Below are 17,404 nucleotides of genomic sequence, written 5' to 3'. Positions count from 1 at the left end.
TGCCATACGGTTTAGCAGCCTATTCTAAGCACAGTACTACATAGCATCCCTAGTGCTTCCTTGAACTTTTTCCAGAAAGGAAACAGGTCTCATTGAATTTACAAAGTCTGCATGGATTTGACCAAGTTAAGGTACAGATAATGAAGCAAGTATGTATTTAAGAAGCAGACATTCATTATGTAACTAAAAACAAAGACACACTTGCACATTGAATACTAAGGATGTGCAAGAAACTGTCATTTTTAGTTCCTTATATTTAAGTGTTTGGTTAGACACCTTGTCTTACAGTAAGAGAAACTTTGACAATATACTGAACAACTAAAAATGGGGAAAAGCAGCATGGAAGAAAATCGGGAAAGGCTAGTTTCCAAGCAGAAGCAGAGGGTTTTGGTACTTTGGAGACAGTAACTAAAGGCCTGAATCCAAGACAATAGAATAAATAGAAATATTGAACAAAGCAAATAATAAAAATCAACAGATGTATTCGTATGATCAGCTTCTCTTGCCCGATGGCAATGGCAGAGGAAAAGTCTCCCAGTATGAAATGCACAGCCCCTTGATGCCAGCAAAAGATTAACAGCAACCACCACTCACTTTACTTAGTTACAGACTCACTAAATACCCATATCCAAAATTTTCATCTGCTTTTCTGCATCAGCTTCCTCGTAACTGTGAGGAAACGTCACAGTTGCCATAAAGACAGTTATTCTCACTAGAACATGAACTGAAGAACGTAGTCTATTATCAACTATCAGAGATGAAGACTGGAGTATTTTCCTCTCTCTCAAAAGGCCCCCAACAGCTCACCTCAGTAGCGGCTGCTGCGGTTCTGAAAGTGACATGTCACTACTTGAAGACGCACTAGGAGGACGCTCCTGAGCCTTGTTTTCCTTGTCGGATTCCCCAGATGGTTGATAACCAGGTCTGGGCTAGAAATGAAGACAACCAGAAAAATGCATTTGCTAAAGCCTGTAGGAGTTTAGAAGCTCTTGTCTCATTAAAACTGAAAAGGCTTACATTTCTCAGCGTAGTACCACATCCCTCTGACAACGCAAAGACTTAAAACACAAGACATTTATGGTTTTGCCTCAGCAGAATATACTGGGGAAAAAGCTTTGCTCCCATACTGAACTAGTTCAGCTGAACACATCAACTTGCTATTAGTCTTTTACCATATATTAATCTTCTTTCAGTTCACGATTAGCAAAATTATTTAACCCACTGCTGCTGAAGTTCATCCACTGAAAGCAACTTCAGAGAAAGCTCTTCAAATCACAGTTTGACTCATGTTTAAAGTTTTCTTAAGAGCCAACCTTTATAGCTGCTGTTAGCTAATATCCAGAATTCTGCTACTATTCATAACACAAAGATTATCTCAATCACCTTTGCAGGAGGCCTTGCTCTGCTGAAAAGTGGCCACTGGCAAGGAGGGTCCAGATCAAAACCACTATGTTTCAGGAAAAGCTAGTTTTCTTTGTATCCTTCTTAAATGATAACCAGACCAGGACAACTCATGACCTTCCTAAACATGTGACCTCCTACTCCTGCCATCAACTGCAACACATTAAGTTAGTGAATCAGCTGTACCTGTGTTTCCTGCACCGTAGGCAGCTGAGGTGGCTCTTCTAAAAGCGTATGTTCCAGCAATAGTTTAGAATAGGTTTCCTGTAACCGTTTGGCTGCTGAAGGCTCAGGAGGTGGCACATTCTTCACTTTAGTGAAAGCCTCTTTCTGCTTTCTGTAGAGCTCTTGGAGCCTTTTGTTCTTCTGTTCTGTTGCCTCTTTTTGTGCTTTCTTCTCTTCATTCTGCTTCTTCTTCCTCTCCTCTTGCTGCCTGATGATGTACTGACGAACCTCATCTGTATCATAGTGACGTTTCTTAGAGATCACCTGAGGCTCCTCACTGGCAGCTACCTTGTCCGGTTTCCTTTTGGTTGGACTGTGGCTCCTGGCATTTTGAGAAGGCAAACCAGATTTCTGATTCTGCTTTTCCACATCTTTCTCTTGCTTTATACTCATGGAATCCAACTGCAAGTCATCGAGAATTCCACGTATCTCCATGGGTAGGAAGTCCTTATTTACAGAGGCATGATCTTCTTGGTTATCATCTGGAAGAGCAGCCTCCAGTTTCTTCAGATTATTCTCAGACCGTACTTTACTTCTCGACCTTTGAGAACTTCTTGAAGAGGTTTTATGGGTAATATCCAGCCTGGAATCTGAACCTGTCCTTCCAATACAGCCTGCTAAAGAATAAGACTTGTCAAATGTTTCAAGTAAAAATCAAATTTGGAAAATTAAATGCCATCACCGAAACAGCTGAAAAAGTGAGGATGAGGGAGAAGTGCAGATGTCACTCTAAATGTGCTTTCACTCAGTGTCACAGTCCGATTACAGCAGCCTTTGCTTAGACTGAGCTCACACCCTTTATACTCTTGCCAGCTGCACCACCTCACAGTGATAAAAAGCACAGCAGCTACCACTGCCCCTTACTTGCCCTGTCTGAGATTCTGGATAAATTCTGAAAAGGGCTGGTGGAAAAATCAGTGAAGATTTATGATGCACACGAATGATGTGATATAGCTGGAAGAAACACAATTCCTGTACAGCAGCGATCCCCAACCATAGCTTCTGCATTATATGCAGCACATCTGGAAAATTCATCTGACTTGTGGACCACTGCTAGCCACTCCTTTCCCCACTAGCTTCAAGAGGCAAAGACAGATTGCAGGTGATCCATTTTTTTGGTTGCAACCTATTCCCCAGCTTTTCCAGAGCTCCTGAGCACCTTTGCAGCACGTACTGCCCCTCAAGTGACATGTGCAGGGCAGGCTTCCCATGACACCAAGAAAAGCTGATAATCCACCCAGGAAGAGGTTAAGCATCCCAACCATGGATGTGAAAAAAACTCCCCCCATTTCCCCCCTCAAACTCCAGGTTAAAAATAGGAGTTATTTTAATAAGAGACCACTTACATTCTATCTCACAAGTCTACTTTATTCTGCAGACATGTAGTGTTATATAATAAAGTATAATTAAAAAAGTCCAGTGATAAAAAATGCAACTTACCAGACTTGGCAGCGCTCTCTCGTCCTGTTCTGTCACTAGATACAGCTCTTCTGTCCTGTTCTATTCTGGGAGCTGCACCCAGTATCTTTTTTACTAGCTTTTGTCCCTCCCGCCAGGAGGATGCATTTATTACATAGTTTCCACCTGCACAATAAGCATTAAATAAAAGTCAAGCTCTAGATGGATGTTGCAACATATCAAAAAAGTATTTATTGCAAGCATTAATCATTTCTGTGCCATTTAGTTCTGCGTAAATGGTATGGCTGCAGTCGCACCAAACAGTCATAACGGTGATGTACCATGAAGACACTCAACAGCTGACTCGCACAACTACCAGTGTTTCATGCCTATGCACCACAACATAAAAATCCAACACATACTGTAGCACATTAAAGCCCTACAAAGATTGACTTAAAAAAGGAAAAAGGGTTACGCAAGTCTGAAACATATAAGCAAATGTTAGTGGGGAGAAGCGAAATATTTGTACAGTAACTGAGAAGTTGTTCATCTCCACTCAAGGAGGGGGAATAAGAAAAAAAGATAAAAGGATCTAAAATGTTGTAATAATAAGAAAAAATAAAGGTGGAAGATAAATAACAATTCAACTTCATATTAAAAGAATATTTAGCTGGTATTCTAGGAAAAGCCCCTATACTTTAGAGATGTTTATGGGTAATTAATTGCTGAGATAGGTGTCTTGTGAGGACATTAAAATATGCCAAGCAGCAGTTGTTCTACGCCAATGCTAGCTCACTGTCCTCTAGCTGGGATTTCTGTACCATGACTGAAAATAGTTAAGATAAACCCTATTAGGTGATACTTAAAGCAAGAGCAGACTACCTTGCAGGTGACAGAAACCCAATTAAAATGTTATTAGTATTATTTTTATCATCCTGCACATACTTAAATTATAAAAACTGAGTACAGTGGCATCTTTACCTAATATTGGTCAGATTAAACACTAGGTTTATTCAACTCACCTTGCATTTCACTAACTTCTAATATTATTTTTTTTTTCTTTGAAATAATGACCTTAAAGAGCTTTGGAGAAAAGCATCATATAAAAAAAGAAAATTATTAATAACCCGTCAGACCATTCAGCAATATTTTATTGCTAGGAAAGTACCTAAGTTGAATACACAATTTGCAGTCGATTTCTAATTACTCAGTTTCAGGTTCTACCTCTGACAGCACTGCCTGAACAAACCCAGACACTGCAGCATGAAAATACTACAGCCACACAAACAGGGATTGCGCTCTGGGCCCAACAGGACATTGAAGACATGGTAACAAAGCAACTTCAGGTGAAATTCAGGACAGCAGACAGACAGTGGTTTGACAATCCCAGTACTCAGTCCCCCCAGTCCCTTTTCTGTTTGTTATTTTAAAGCAGGAGGAGGAAATCTGTTCAGTCAGAAGTCTGCAGCCCACTATTCATCCATTTACTAACAGTACTCTTTGCTTGCATTGTAAATTATCCAAGTATTTTATAAATCTGTCACTTGAAACATGTCACTACAAGCCTCTTTGAAAGAGACTTATCAGCCAAAGGGGTTCTCTTGCCCAAGTCACTGTTCTCAATTACTTCTGTGTGCATTTAAAAAGGTGGTGTAAAGTCTCATCTTCCATTTCAAGACAGCTGTTTGAACTAAAACACGCTAACAGAGCAGAACATGAGCTGTGGCTATTTATAGCCTTGGCTATGTTAAGCAGTTTCTTACTGCTGTGACTGGAGGAGGATGGACCATCACGGATATGCCACTTCGATCTGTTTTTTATCTTCTAGGGATTTCAGGCCATCATTCTCCTCACATTTAATCCATTATGGAGAATAACCATTGCCATTTAAACTTGAAGCAATCTGTGCTCCTTTCTCACTTGGAACTCTCACAAGTATGTAAGTTAGTTTAGTGTATTCCTTAAGTGTGAATTGATCAGCACAGGAAGGAACAAATCCATATTTATCACTTACTTTTAATCATTACCGCAAAATACTCACATGCAGCCTAATGATTTACAACATGCAGAAACGCATATTCATGCTCTAAAAAAATTGTCTGTAACAATTTTTTAAAGCAGTATTTTTTCTTCAAAAAGTGTTTGCCAATTATGGGTCACTGTATGTAAGGAGAGATAGAAAACCTTAAAAGGTACGAGAGATGCCTAACCTTGCATGTGTTTAAAGAAAAAAAATAAGCTCTGTAGTGCAATTGCAGTCATAACTCCTTACTTTGTATGAAAATTAAAACCAAATATAAAGCAGATGTGGAAGTATCCCTAATTCTTTTGCTACACACAGTATCAGAAATTAGCATTACTGGAAAACTAAGAAGTACTGACAGAATTGCACAAGTAGTTCATTTCATTTTCTCCTACAAGGCACTGCTCTACAGCAACCTGTTCACATCGTCATCTCTAAATACTTTTATTTAATAGACAGCAGAAATGTCAGACAACAGTGAAAGTAAAAAATTCTTAACTGGCAAAATAAATAAATATTTCTTTATAATATCAAGATTTGTAAGACTTGCTGGGGAACATGTTTTTACACTCTTTCACTAAGTGAAAATGTTAGGAAGGGGTCAAGCCAGAACTGAAGGTGTGGAACAGCACCAACTTGACACAGCGTGTAGAACAACAATAGCCAGAGAAGAGCCAGAAGGACGTCCTGTTCTCTGCTTCTCCGTTGAGAAATTGTACAAGAGAACAGCCTTCACTGTACCCCTCCTCGCAGAGGACAGCAACTCAGCAAGTCCCACTGGCACAGTTTTTTAACATCATCTCCACTCCTCCTCTCAGCATTACTCCCTGAGTGGTAGAGCAAGCATTAACCAGCTTCAACATAACCAAAACAGGAGGAGGATCCAGAATGAACAGAGCTATCACTGCTTTTTGTCTGTGTTGGGCTGAGAGGTACCTAAGGATACCTGTCGTGTCCCCCCCACCGAGAAACAACATACTTCAGCAGCTTCCGTAAGGTGCACACAGCAAGTGGAAAAGCAGATAACTAAACCAAAAAAAGCACGCACAGCCAACCAATCAGTAACACCATACATATCCCCAGTGGTGCATACAGTCTATAAGCACACTACAACAGCACTGTTGCACATCTGAGAAGACTTTGCAAGCAATAGGCTTTAAAATTTTTAATTTCTTGAGACAAAACTAATCTCTGAAGGGCATGAGACAGCCTTCCCTCTAAGCAGAGATAGTCACCTTGTTTGGACTCTGAAATTGACAACTGTGTCAGTTTTTGCACTTTCCGTACTGGTCTGGTTGCTTTTTTCTCTTTGTTTCTCTCACTAGGTATTCCTTTCACTGTTGAATGCTCTAAAAACAAACAAAAGCTGGTAAGTGATATTCCACAGGAAAGAACATAGAATAACAAGTTTGCTTCAACATTTACCTTGAAAAAACAGAACTCAGAGAAACACTATATAATCTGGGAGACTTGGTGAATTTTATTTTGAGATTAATTACTCCTGGTCCAGCATTTCAAAATCCTCATAGCACGAAAATTTTGAATCAAGTGCTGTTTACCTACACACTGGAACACAGTGAAGTCACAGCACCACCATAATGTAACTTTACAAAGTTCATTTTCAATTTTAAAAGATATGTTGACAGTTTGACAGGAACAATTGTTGGTTCTCTTCTACTATAGATACTACATTTTACTGCATTAATGTTCCACAAGAACACATAGTTCCTTCACTCCTGAAACACACGAGCTGCTGCTTCCGCATTAACGCATGACAGCACATTCACTCGCTGCCTCCATGCTAAAGCATGAAAGACAGGACACCCACGTGCTCTACTTTCTGCAAAACTCGTCGCAGAATTCACCCAGTGATGCAGAACTATTCTGTATCACTTAAGCCCTCATTCACAACACAACTGGGTTTTACACTTTAGAGAGGCCAGGAACACTTACCAAAGATAAAGTAATATTTTCCCATGTTTTCAAGTTAGGGCAAACCAAAACCTGAGATGTGGCTCAATCACCATCCCACTGAGTGGGCTTCCTAGCTGTCTAAGGCACAAAGCATAGACAAGCTGTATAATCAGTCTCAGCACTCTACACTGGACATCTCAAAGACTTATTCTAGCATTTTAGTTTACATGGCTTGAAGATGCTCTTTTCTTAATCCCAAAAGCAAACTGTAGATAAGGAACTTCACGGCCACTACCACCACTCTTTTCTTGCTCCTCTTCCATAAAGAATGTGGTCAAAGAACCTAAAACAACCAGGAGGCAACCCTCTCCACAGATAGATGTGAAGCTTTATTTAGGTAAGTATCTGCCAATACTAACTTTTACAGCCCCTAATTTCAGCTGAATCCACTCTCTGATGGATGCCCATAGCAAGTATCAGAGACAGAACAACAGGCCATATTACAGGATGTGGGAACAGCATTTTAAGAGACTTTCTCCCCCTTAATATCCTTTCCTTACAAATTTTCCAGTCATCTTTGAGGCTGACAACAAGCACAGGGAAGACAATCAACGCATCAAGTACTAGAGGCCTCGGCGACTGCATTTTCAGAAATCTGCCCTGCCTCCTCACCTCCTTCAGTGACAAACATCTCCTTCCTAGTTCCAGGAAACCGCAGGCTGCTTCCCGCTCACTCTGTTGGTATTACAGCAATTTGTTCTAGTATGGCAAATCCCAAACATCTTTAAGACAGAATTACTGGAAGTTCAGGGTCCACACAATATCCTTCAGCCTAATTACTAAATAAAGATAGACATTCTGTATGGTCTACGCTTACACGTAAAATCTTGTTGCAGTAAAAAACAAAGCTTCTGTAGATTACTAAATTATCTTATAGCTTATTTTAGCACTAGAGAGCACAGAACAATTTTGATACAGCTGACCATACACACCTGAAACTCCACACACTGTAACTTTAATATAGAATTAACACATGGATAGATAGTGTCTGACAATCTAAAAATACATTTACAGTACGTGTTACATGCAGCACCAGCATTTGATCACTTGGAATCAGCTATTCAATATAACCTTTTCAGGTCAGAAAGGAGACATGTTCCACAACAGCTGTTCTATGGACAGGAGTCCAGGTGAACATATACACGCAGCTCCTTCCTTTTGCAGACAAAAGTCCACTGAACACATGATCCAAGTACCTTTTTAACTGGACCTCTTCAACGAAACTTTTCAAAAATCTGGATTTCTATAAAGAGCTCATGAGTCATTTATATTATGCTTGTCAAAACTTAAAAAAAATAATTAAAATGCTAGTGTGCATTGAAAGTCTTAGAAATCTGGCATTACTTTCATGGACTGATGCTGAATGGCGTATTTGCCAAACAATTTTACTGAAAAGCAGCAGCTCTTCTTTCTAAACTTTTTTAATGAGTGATTCCAGAAAAATTCCTCAGTACCTTGTCAAGCTGTACAAGCAAAAGAAAACTGGAATCTAATAATTTCCATACCAGCCACTATACTATCAACATACAAAGACACCTACAGATTTACAATCTCATCGCATTTTCCTCTGGTCTTAGACATTTCAACCAATGAGAAAAGTTATTTTTAATATGCAAACACTTAAGCTGCAAAGCTAGCGGTGCTCTGGGGATTTTATTTTCCATTCTCTTCTTTTTTTATTCACCTGATCTCCTCCCCCTCCCCCAACCCAGTCAGTCAAAAGCAATTCAATCTTACAGCCCTCTGCTGTAACCAGCATAACAAATCAAAAAGCACACTTGGGCATGCCACCCTAGATCACCCAGAGAAAAGAGCTACCAATGGTATTACAGTTTTCTAGATGAAAAATTAATAAAGGCTGGGTTTTGGAGCAGTACATTGGAAAACATAAAGCATATATTACTGTTTTGGTCTTCTAGCAGCACATCAGTCAAGCAAACACAGTATTTTTTAATTGTCTTTGCTCATAGTTTTAAGCATCAGAATACTGTGTTGCTAAATGAGCTCATCACCTAAAAAAAGATCTTTCTTCCTGTGTTGCCATTTTGCAACAATGGTATTTAATGTTTTTTCAAAAGACCGTTAAGCAAAGAGGAATAAGTAACAGTTTTCTAAGCTTTTAACATTCAACATTCTCTCCTACACCTTCATGTGGAATAAACCCCAAAAGCAACGTTCTGTTAATTTACCCCTGCAAGTTACAGTCACCCCTCCCATATCCTACCCAAGCCTTGTAATACTGAAGGTAAAAGAGCTGTAGAGGAAATAAAATCTAAATTATTTAAAAGGGTTCTTAAATCTTCTGGTCTACCTGTTCTCCCCCTCCTCAGGGAATCGAGGTAAGATGTCTAAAAACGTCCATGTGTACAAATATCTGGGACACAAATTTCTCCAAGAACTTCAAGATTTGGATAATTTTGACATAAAGCAATAAAAGTTCTACAAGTTCAGAGATATTAAACCAACCTAATGACATATAATCTCACCATCACACATAGCTGAAGGCATACCCCTTTACTGCAGGCTACGTACTCCACTTTCCACAGCACATGCCCCCCATCTCCCCTTTAGATTCCCATACATTCCAACTAAACCACTAACAATTCCCACAGAAGCTTCAGGACTGACAATTTGTTAACACCATATTGAAGGAAGTAGAATTCAGGCTTCATTATACTGTATATGGTGCACATACCACTTTCATGGTGTTAAAAAATGGCAAACCCCTCAAAAATCTAAGTTGTTCCCATGAGATAATACAGGTTTCATCAAAATCCAATGTGGTTTTGTCTTTCTAAAAAGGAAATTGCATTCATTCATGCAAACATGTATAGAGATGTTACAAAATTAAACAAAGATTGTTCTAATGAAGACTTTTTTTTCTTTTTCTGTTTCAAAGAAAAGCCATAATTTGCTTCTTTTCAGTATTGATTTTCTATTAAAAGCATTTTAATGAGAGAATGGGCAGAAGGATCTTTTTGTTTTAGTGTTCAAGTTACTTCTGTGGAGAGAAGTACAATAATTTAACACTCATTGCTTCAATTTTTTTGTTTCCATGACTTTGCAGACTTTGACGAAATATATTTCTCTGCCTCTTAAGAGAAGGTTGTGTGACTTAACTCAGTTTGAGTCTCACCCTTTAACTGGAGTGCTATATCTCTGTACAGCTCCCGACTAATGTGAAATTCTTCCTCATGCCAGATCTTTCCATCTGGAGCGCGAATCTTTGTTTCGGCAGGATTGAAACCTGAAAGTAAACAATTTAAGAGTTTAACATAACTGTGTAAAATGTAAATAAAGTTTTTCAGGGTGGAAGGGGTGGGAAACTGCCAAGTAAGAAAGGAATTACTTGAATTTCTAATGGTAAGAAAGCAATATACCAGTCTGGCACCTGCTCACAGTTGGAAAAAGTGGACTGGGTGAAGAACAGGTTATTCAAAACGTGAAAGGCTTTCTCAGCCAATACAATGTTATTAAGCTCTGATATCATAAAAAAACATATTGAAATAAACACAAACACGAATACAGCAAGCTTCTTTTCTACAGTAAGTTGTAAGAAGAGACAGGAAGAGTTTCGAAAGAATCCACACTTCTGTAAACTGGCAAGAATTTATTTTCCTTCTTGTCCTGTAATCAAACCATGCTATCCACTCCTGTACTGCCCAAACACAGCTATGAGTCACATCCATACTCTGACATGTTGCTCAATTAATTGAACTCTGCTCCTTCACCACATATAACCAACAGGGAGGGGTCCTGCACCTCCGTACCTCTGTATGATGGAGCGGCAGGTGCAACTGCCACTTTCCTGACTTTGGGAGTCACTGCACTCTCCATGTTTGTGATCACAACAGGTTGCTCAGCATACCCCGAGTGCTGTCCTCTGCCAACTAGCTCTTCAGAATGCTCCCACTGCTTTCGAATCCGCTCCTTCAGTTTCTCCAACTTAGCATCATGCTGACGCCGTTTCAAGATTTCCAGCCTATGAGCACTAGAAGTACTCGTGGCAGAAGGGGAAGATGCTTTTAGTTCACAGTCCTGGGATGTGTTACTCTGAGGAGTTTTAGTGCTACTCTCATCTCCTCTGGAGCCACTACTTTTTTCATCTTCCAATCGTGGAGGTGTTGCAACCTTAAGAAATGCCTCATTATTCTGCAAGGCATCAACTGCTGGTCTGTCATTCAAATATCTAACAACAGTCTCATCTGCAGCAGAACATGGGCTTTCAAAATCTCTGCTGTGTAGATCCCGCTCATCTCGGTCATATATCATATGGCCTGTTGTTTCAGTCTTCCCTTCTGCTTCACTGAAGTCCAAAGTAGAGAGCAGCTGCTTGGCCTCAAGTTGACTAGAACCGTGGTAAGGTAGAGAACTGTATGTATCCCTGATGTAACGGAAGGAAAAAGAAACAGTCACCACCAGAAACAAAACTGTGGTACCTTTCAACTCAACATGTTTGTTAACCAAAAGAATTACTTCCTACACTTTGCCTCCACTTTAAAGGCAAGTTCTTTTAAATTTTGATCACCACACATTTAACAATGCAAGTCTGACAAAACTGAAAGAGGTTTCTGTTCAAAATTTTGTTCTTTGCAGTCTCTGTCTGAACAGGACTATATATAAAGTTGAAGAGCTGAAATTAGGGCATGTAGAAAATCAGCAAGCAGCAATGTCACCCTTCAGTTTAAAGAAGATTTAAATAAAACCCAAGTGTAAAACTTAAGCATAATTAATATGTCCTCTAAAACAAACCAATGCACACATGCAGAGCTCCTTGACAGCACATTAACTAGCTGAGAAAACAAATAAACTGCACCAAAAAACCCTGCCCTGTATTTAGCATTAAAAAGGCAAGCCCCTGACAAGAATTTCAGAGTGAACTGTCTGTATTGCAACAAATGTAAAGCTTACTGAAAGCTTATAATTCAACAAACTAAGGCTCTCTTAGCATTTTTTCACAGAAAAAGTCTCTATATTTGAACAGACTCATGGTACATATGTTGTTAGGGCAAAAATGTATTTAACATTTTTACCAAAGAAGTGCTGAAGATGTGAAAATCCGGCAGCTAAGCTACTTGGCTTGCTTCTTCAGCAAGTATGTTTAAAGAACTCATTTAAGCCAGGTCATAACATTTTACTTGCAAAACCGTCTACCTCTCTTTCTCTAGTAGCACACTCCTGTTATATAGTGTAGTAATCATTACCAATCAACATAAAAGTTGAGTGGTTTATTTGCACAGAATTTCACCAAAAATGTATATAAATACACACACAGATTGTTCTACCCATTATCTGCTTTTGTTTTCCTATGCACACTTTAAGCATCGACTACAGGCTGTTCTCAGAGAATGAATAACGTGTTAACATAGCAGCTCTGATGTTAATCCCCAAATTTATCTCCCCCAATACCACACACACTTCTTCCTGTAAGAAGGCTATTCTTTTTGACTGGATATAATGACACGAGTCTAGCTGCTCTCATTTTCTTCTTCTCCTGAAGCCTGTAAGATTTACTACATGTTTTTAAGTCAAATAACTGATGTATGCAAGTTATTCCAGATCAGGTAGACAACACAGCTGTTCAGTTAACAAAACTGACCCAAGATTACCCAGCCCAAAACTTAAGAGGTTAGGATAACAATCATTAATAGATATGTAGTGGAATTAAAAAAAAACAAAACCAAAACAAAACCACACTCTTCCAACTCCACTCTAATCAGGTCAACAGCAATTTGACTTCACTGGGGCAACATTCAGAAAAAAATGCAAAGTATGCATTAGAATCCAATAAAAACCTATTACTAACCCAACCAAGCTACTCATCAGGGATGCCTGTGTGAAGAACACACGCTACATATAGAACACAAGGAATTGAGGAAGTTATGGTACAAGTCTTCTAGGCTCTGATATTACAGCAAGTTATAACTAGTTTATTTCTGCTGCAGGTTCTCTTTCTTTTTGAAAGCTTTTGAGGCCCCTTATATCCACTACAGTACTTAATGCAGGCTAGGAAAAACAGGCTTTCCACATGTTCCTTCATTGCTCACACGCCACACCACATTCTATGGCCTGCAATATTCTGTACCACTCTTTCCCCTTAATACAGCTGTTCATATTTGAGTTTCTCACACACACAAAAGCCAACTGCATCCTTAGTACTAGATGGTTTTGCTCTACAGTGTCTTATGGTAATACATTTGGGAACATGTGCTGAAGAACTAATGAAACAATGCTGGAAAAGCATGAGGAAGCACTCTTTTTGGTCCTTATTACTGAAACTAAATACCTATCAAACCTATCAGGCCACTGAAGCCACAGCCACATCATCTTGATAATCTCTGAGGCCACAGCCACATCATCTTGATGATCTGGCTCCATTTCAACACTCTGGACTTAGTAAACTCATATTCACTAAACAAAAAATAAATTTGTAACATTTTTTAAAAAGGAAGACACTTCTGTCCAACATCACATGCTGCTCATGTGGCTGGCAGAGGGGAGGAATCAAATCAATTTTTGATGAGTTGTCAAAATCATCACTATTCGCTTAACTCTGATCTTAGCATATTTTTTCTTTGTCAGCTGCCCCAGCACTAACCTGTATGAAGCCAACGGTTCACGAAATTCTACACGATTGCTTTTTTTCACATTGCTTTCAAGAGTGGTCACTCGAAGAGGGCTCCGTGAGGACTTCTCCTTGCTTGATTTATTTTGGCTGGAGGACCGGGAAGCTGAAGCAGAAATCAAAGAATCCTCTATGTACCCATCTCTCCAGAAAGAGAAAGCTCTTGGGGCTTAACAATTAAGAACACAGTTTTTCTTAGATTCGAGCAGGACTCCAAAATAGCATTTTAAGTACTCCTTCTCTTTTTCAACAACCTGATTTCAACAACTAGGAGCAAAGTGGTAAGTGCTTGAAACAATGGGCATATTTAAAGAGAAATAATAATGCTTAAACATTAATTTTAAGTAATTACATTTGTGAAAGTTGACTGTGTTGCCACTAGAGGTCGATCTGTCTGTTCTCCAGTGGCACGCTACCAGAATGCTCTACATAGTATTTAAAATAAGGGCTTATTTCTTACAAGCAAATGCTCTCCTTAAATGAAATCAAGGAAGCATCAGATTTAGCATTCTATTAGGGCACAACAGTTGTCAAACATTAAAAAAAATAAACAGCTAGCCCAGTGTAAACATAGGCATCTACAACCGTTACCCAAAACCGCCACAAAAACATGGTAATGGAATGGGATAAGCACTGCTCACTCACAGTGGGGGAGACTTCTCTCACTGCCTCTAACCAAGTGGCTATGATAGCACACCGTCCTTCCTAAGCTAAGGGAAGAAAACATTATTTTCTCCTGGGCAATTAGTGTTTCACGAAAAAAGATCATTAGCAGGAGACAATTTACGGGCAGGGATGAGAAATCAAGTTTCCCCAGAATACAGTGGCTTCCCCCTGCCTTACACGCCATGTCCGCAACAATACATTACCCTTTCTGCTTATTTTCCTGCTACCGCTAGCAGAGGGCTTCTTGGCGTCCATGACAGAATCAAATACAGCTGTGCTGGTGGGAGCTATTTCCAACTTGTTCTCTATATGACGCAGCTAGAATTTGAACATAATGTTAAGTTAGAATATTGCTTTCAATTTTTAAGCTACAGGGTTTTTTTCCCCCTAAGATGACCAATTTCCCCCCATTTTCAAGAAGAATAAAACTGCAGGCAAAAGCAACTTCACAAGGCTGATGCTGCAAAACTGTATGGCCTTATGGCCAGAAACTACCTCAGATTATGAAGTTTTGTTTAAAAAGGTTATCTAAATCAGGTTTTGTTGCATACTGTTGTTTCTGTAAGTAGGCTGTTGTGAAAAAAAGAATAAAAACATGCCATTCAGAGTCTTAATGCTTGGCCTGAATGAAATATTAATTCCACTTGGAATAAATTCTATAATACTCTTTTCAAAAGAGAGCATGGTACCAGATTCCACATGTAAAACCCCACACCAATGCTCAGCTATTAAAAAAAACAGGACAAGGCTATAGGAAAGAACTGAATTCCCCAAAGAAACAAGCTGCTTGGCTTCACTGAGGCCAGGTTTTAGGAACTAGTATGGTATCTTAAGCATCTACTTCCCACAGAAAGACAGCAATTCCAGTGCTCAAAGACGGAAAATTATGAAATACACTAGTGGTGTCCCAATTTCTGACTGGTTTGGGTAAACAGGAGAGAACAGTTTTTTCAAGTGTTCAGAAAAATGAGAAGTCACCTCTTTCTTAAACAGAAAGGTAATATTACGCTCAAGGCTTTGCACATTTCACTACACTCAAGACTAAGCTTGCCATGGCAAAAATTTCTTCTGCTGTATGTAGAAAACTTTTTCCAAGATGCAACTATGTTCAGCATGCATGTACTCCAACTGCTTGCCCTATTTTCAACTTGTTTAACAATCACCGAGCAAAATAATACTTTGGTTACAGCTTTTGTAGCCATTAACTGATTTGAAAAGGAGTAAGGAAAAAAAAAAAAATGAAAAAAAAAAATCAGTACTTACAGCAGCCTTAGTCTGAGAAAAAGTAGCCCATGCTGCGGTTAGATCTTACAGGGCAGAAACAAAGAAATAAATTTCTCATTAGTACATGGAAAACAATGAAATAAAACATTGCTTCAAAACAATTTCCATGGGCTCACTAATCAAGTTCTTTGCATGACTCAGTTCAGCCTGTAAATCTTCTCTATAAGAGGCTATTATTAGTCAAGACTCATCTTAACAGAGCAATAAAGTATTTAATGTAAAATGTAATGAGTTCACTAGATTAGGTTGAATGCATTATTACAGTTGAAAGCAAATCTACCACAAATTATAGAAGATATTTAGAAGATAAAGTAAAGCTGGTTATCTACCCCAACACCAATATCTTATGTTTTCCCATTAGACTATAGTTTAACTATTTCTTTTCCCCTTCCATTTTCTTCTTCAGTAAACTAAGCATGAATACATGGTCACTGAAAGGCTCCACTCAAAAATCAAGCTTTGAACACGTGAATTTTGAATAGTAATCTTTTTGAACTGTACACCCTAGAAATAAAATAGAAGCAATGTTTGCAAAGAACAAGCAGGAGGCACTAATCAGCTTCAGCCTTTTAATCTAAACACATATCATGTGCCCTATGTGCAAGCTAGTTCAGTAGGATGCAGCAGCATTTTCTTCTAAAAATATTTACTTCCCCAGTTCCCCTCTTCTTTTGGTTTCTAATGGGTTTCTTCCAATCTAATAGTTTACACAATGCAACGTCCAAAACCTTACTATGCATCAGAACCATGGAGAGTAGTAGTACTAAAGTTTAAAAAAAAAATTGAAAAAAAACCCCTTTTCTTGATAGTAAAAAACCTTCCCATTTCATTTGAGGTAAAATGCAACACCAGAAAGGAAGAGGGTCAAGGAAGTAGCACAGAAACAGCTTTGCTTTGACTTCAGGAGATGGTGATTCATGTCTACAGAACACCTCAGTTCCACAAGATACATAGTTTTAGAAGAAACTGAACGTATGACAGGAAACAATCAGCAATAATGTCTTCTTACAGATACAGATATATAATCTGTCTCTACCTTCAAAATAACTTCTGGAGTCCAGTTTTGTCATAGTGTAGATCATAACACTGATCTTGAACCACAGACTTAACATGAGACTCAGCTGCTCTGTAGACCACAGCTTTCTTCCTCTCAGGGATGCACTATAATTTTTTTTTTTGCCCCCTCCTTTCCCAAATTACAGAGTAATCATGACAGTAAAAAGCTAACAGGATCTCTCCAGTTCAGGGAGACAAAAGTGCTGCAAGTCACCTTAGTGGGAATGTACTGCTGCTATTCAAGTGTCTTCAGCTCTTCACCACTTTGGAACTGAGGAAGAAGAGTCAGGAGGAACTGCCTCTCAGGCTCTTCCTCACTTCTTTCAAGAGCCTACAGCTCCCAGTTTCTGTTCCTGCACTGTTCTTCCTTTACAGCACCCAGAAAAAAAAAAAAAATCTGTCTCTGTGCCATCTTGGCAACCATACCATAGGCTGGCAATTCCTAATGCAGATCAGCAAATACTCTGCAGACCAAAGCATGAAACTGCTACCCCTGCAAAAAAAGAAGCCATATAACACATGGTCTTAGCTTTCAAATTGAGGCAGGAGAATGCTTTCTATAAAAGCTCCCCAAAGTTTCAAACAACTCATGATAAAACATCTTCACAAACAAGACAATAGAACAGAGAAAGTCCATACCTCTGGTAGCATCCTTGTTTTGGTTATGTCTTGGATTTTGTAGAGGCACCTCATTTGACTTGTTGCTCCACATTGTGTCAATTTAGCTACAAAAAAATAGTCATGTAAGAATC

At 39.0% G+C, this 17,404-nt stretch overlaps 1 protein-coding gene across 8 annotated transcripts in view; it reads right to left on the bottom strand.

Annotated features, from left to right (window-relative positions):
* CEP350 (centrosomal protein 350) overlaps window positions 1-17,404 on the bottom strand; it is a 76,385-nt gene that overhangs the window by 47,895 nt on the left and 11,086 nt on the right. For 5 of the 8 annotated variants that reach the window (XM_055815710.1, XM_055815709.1, XM_055815712.1 and 2 more), the window contains 10 exons: window positions 17,292-17,377; window positions 15,576-15,619; window positions 14,516-14,630; window positions 13,620-13,752; window positions 10,792-11,405; window positions 10,158-10,268; window positions 6,283-6,396; window positions 3,067-3,210; window positions 1,588-2,243; window positions 808-929 (listed from right to left, as the gene is read on the bottom strand). In XM_055815710.1, the coding sequence (XP_055671685.1) occupies window positions 808-929; window positions 1,588-2,243; window positions 3,067-3,210; window positions 6,283-6,396; window positions 10,158-10,268; window positions 10,792-11,405; window positions 13,620-13,752; window positions 14,516-14,630; window positions 15,576-15,619; window positions 17,292-17,364 (2,126 nt within the window). In that variant the 5' untranslated portion in view covers window positions 17,365-17,377. Of the gene's footprint in view, window positions 1-807; window positions 930-1,587; window positions 2,244-3,066; window positions 3,211-6,282; window positions 6,397-10,157; window positions 10,269-10,791; window positions 11,406-13,619; window positions 13,753-14,515; window positions 14,631-15,575; window positions 15,620-17,078; window positions 17,146-17,291; window positions 17,378-17,404 lie in introns of those variants that run through there. The other 3 variants (XM_055815711.1, XM_055815713.1, XM_055815716.1) reach the window with 2 other exon arrangements.

Source organism: Falco peregrinus, chromosome 10 (assembly GCF_023634155.1).
Source record: "Falco peregrinus isolate bFalPer1 chromosome 10, bFalPer1.pri, whole genome shotgun sequence".
NCBI lineage: Eukaryota > Metazoa > Chordata > Aves > Falconiformes > Falconidae > Falco > Falco peregrinus.
The sequence above is the reverse complement of the archived record's forward strand: the minus strand, read 5'-3'. Positions and strand labels throughout refer to the sequence as shown.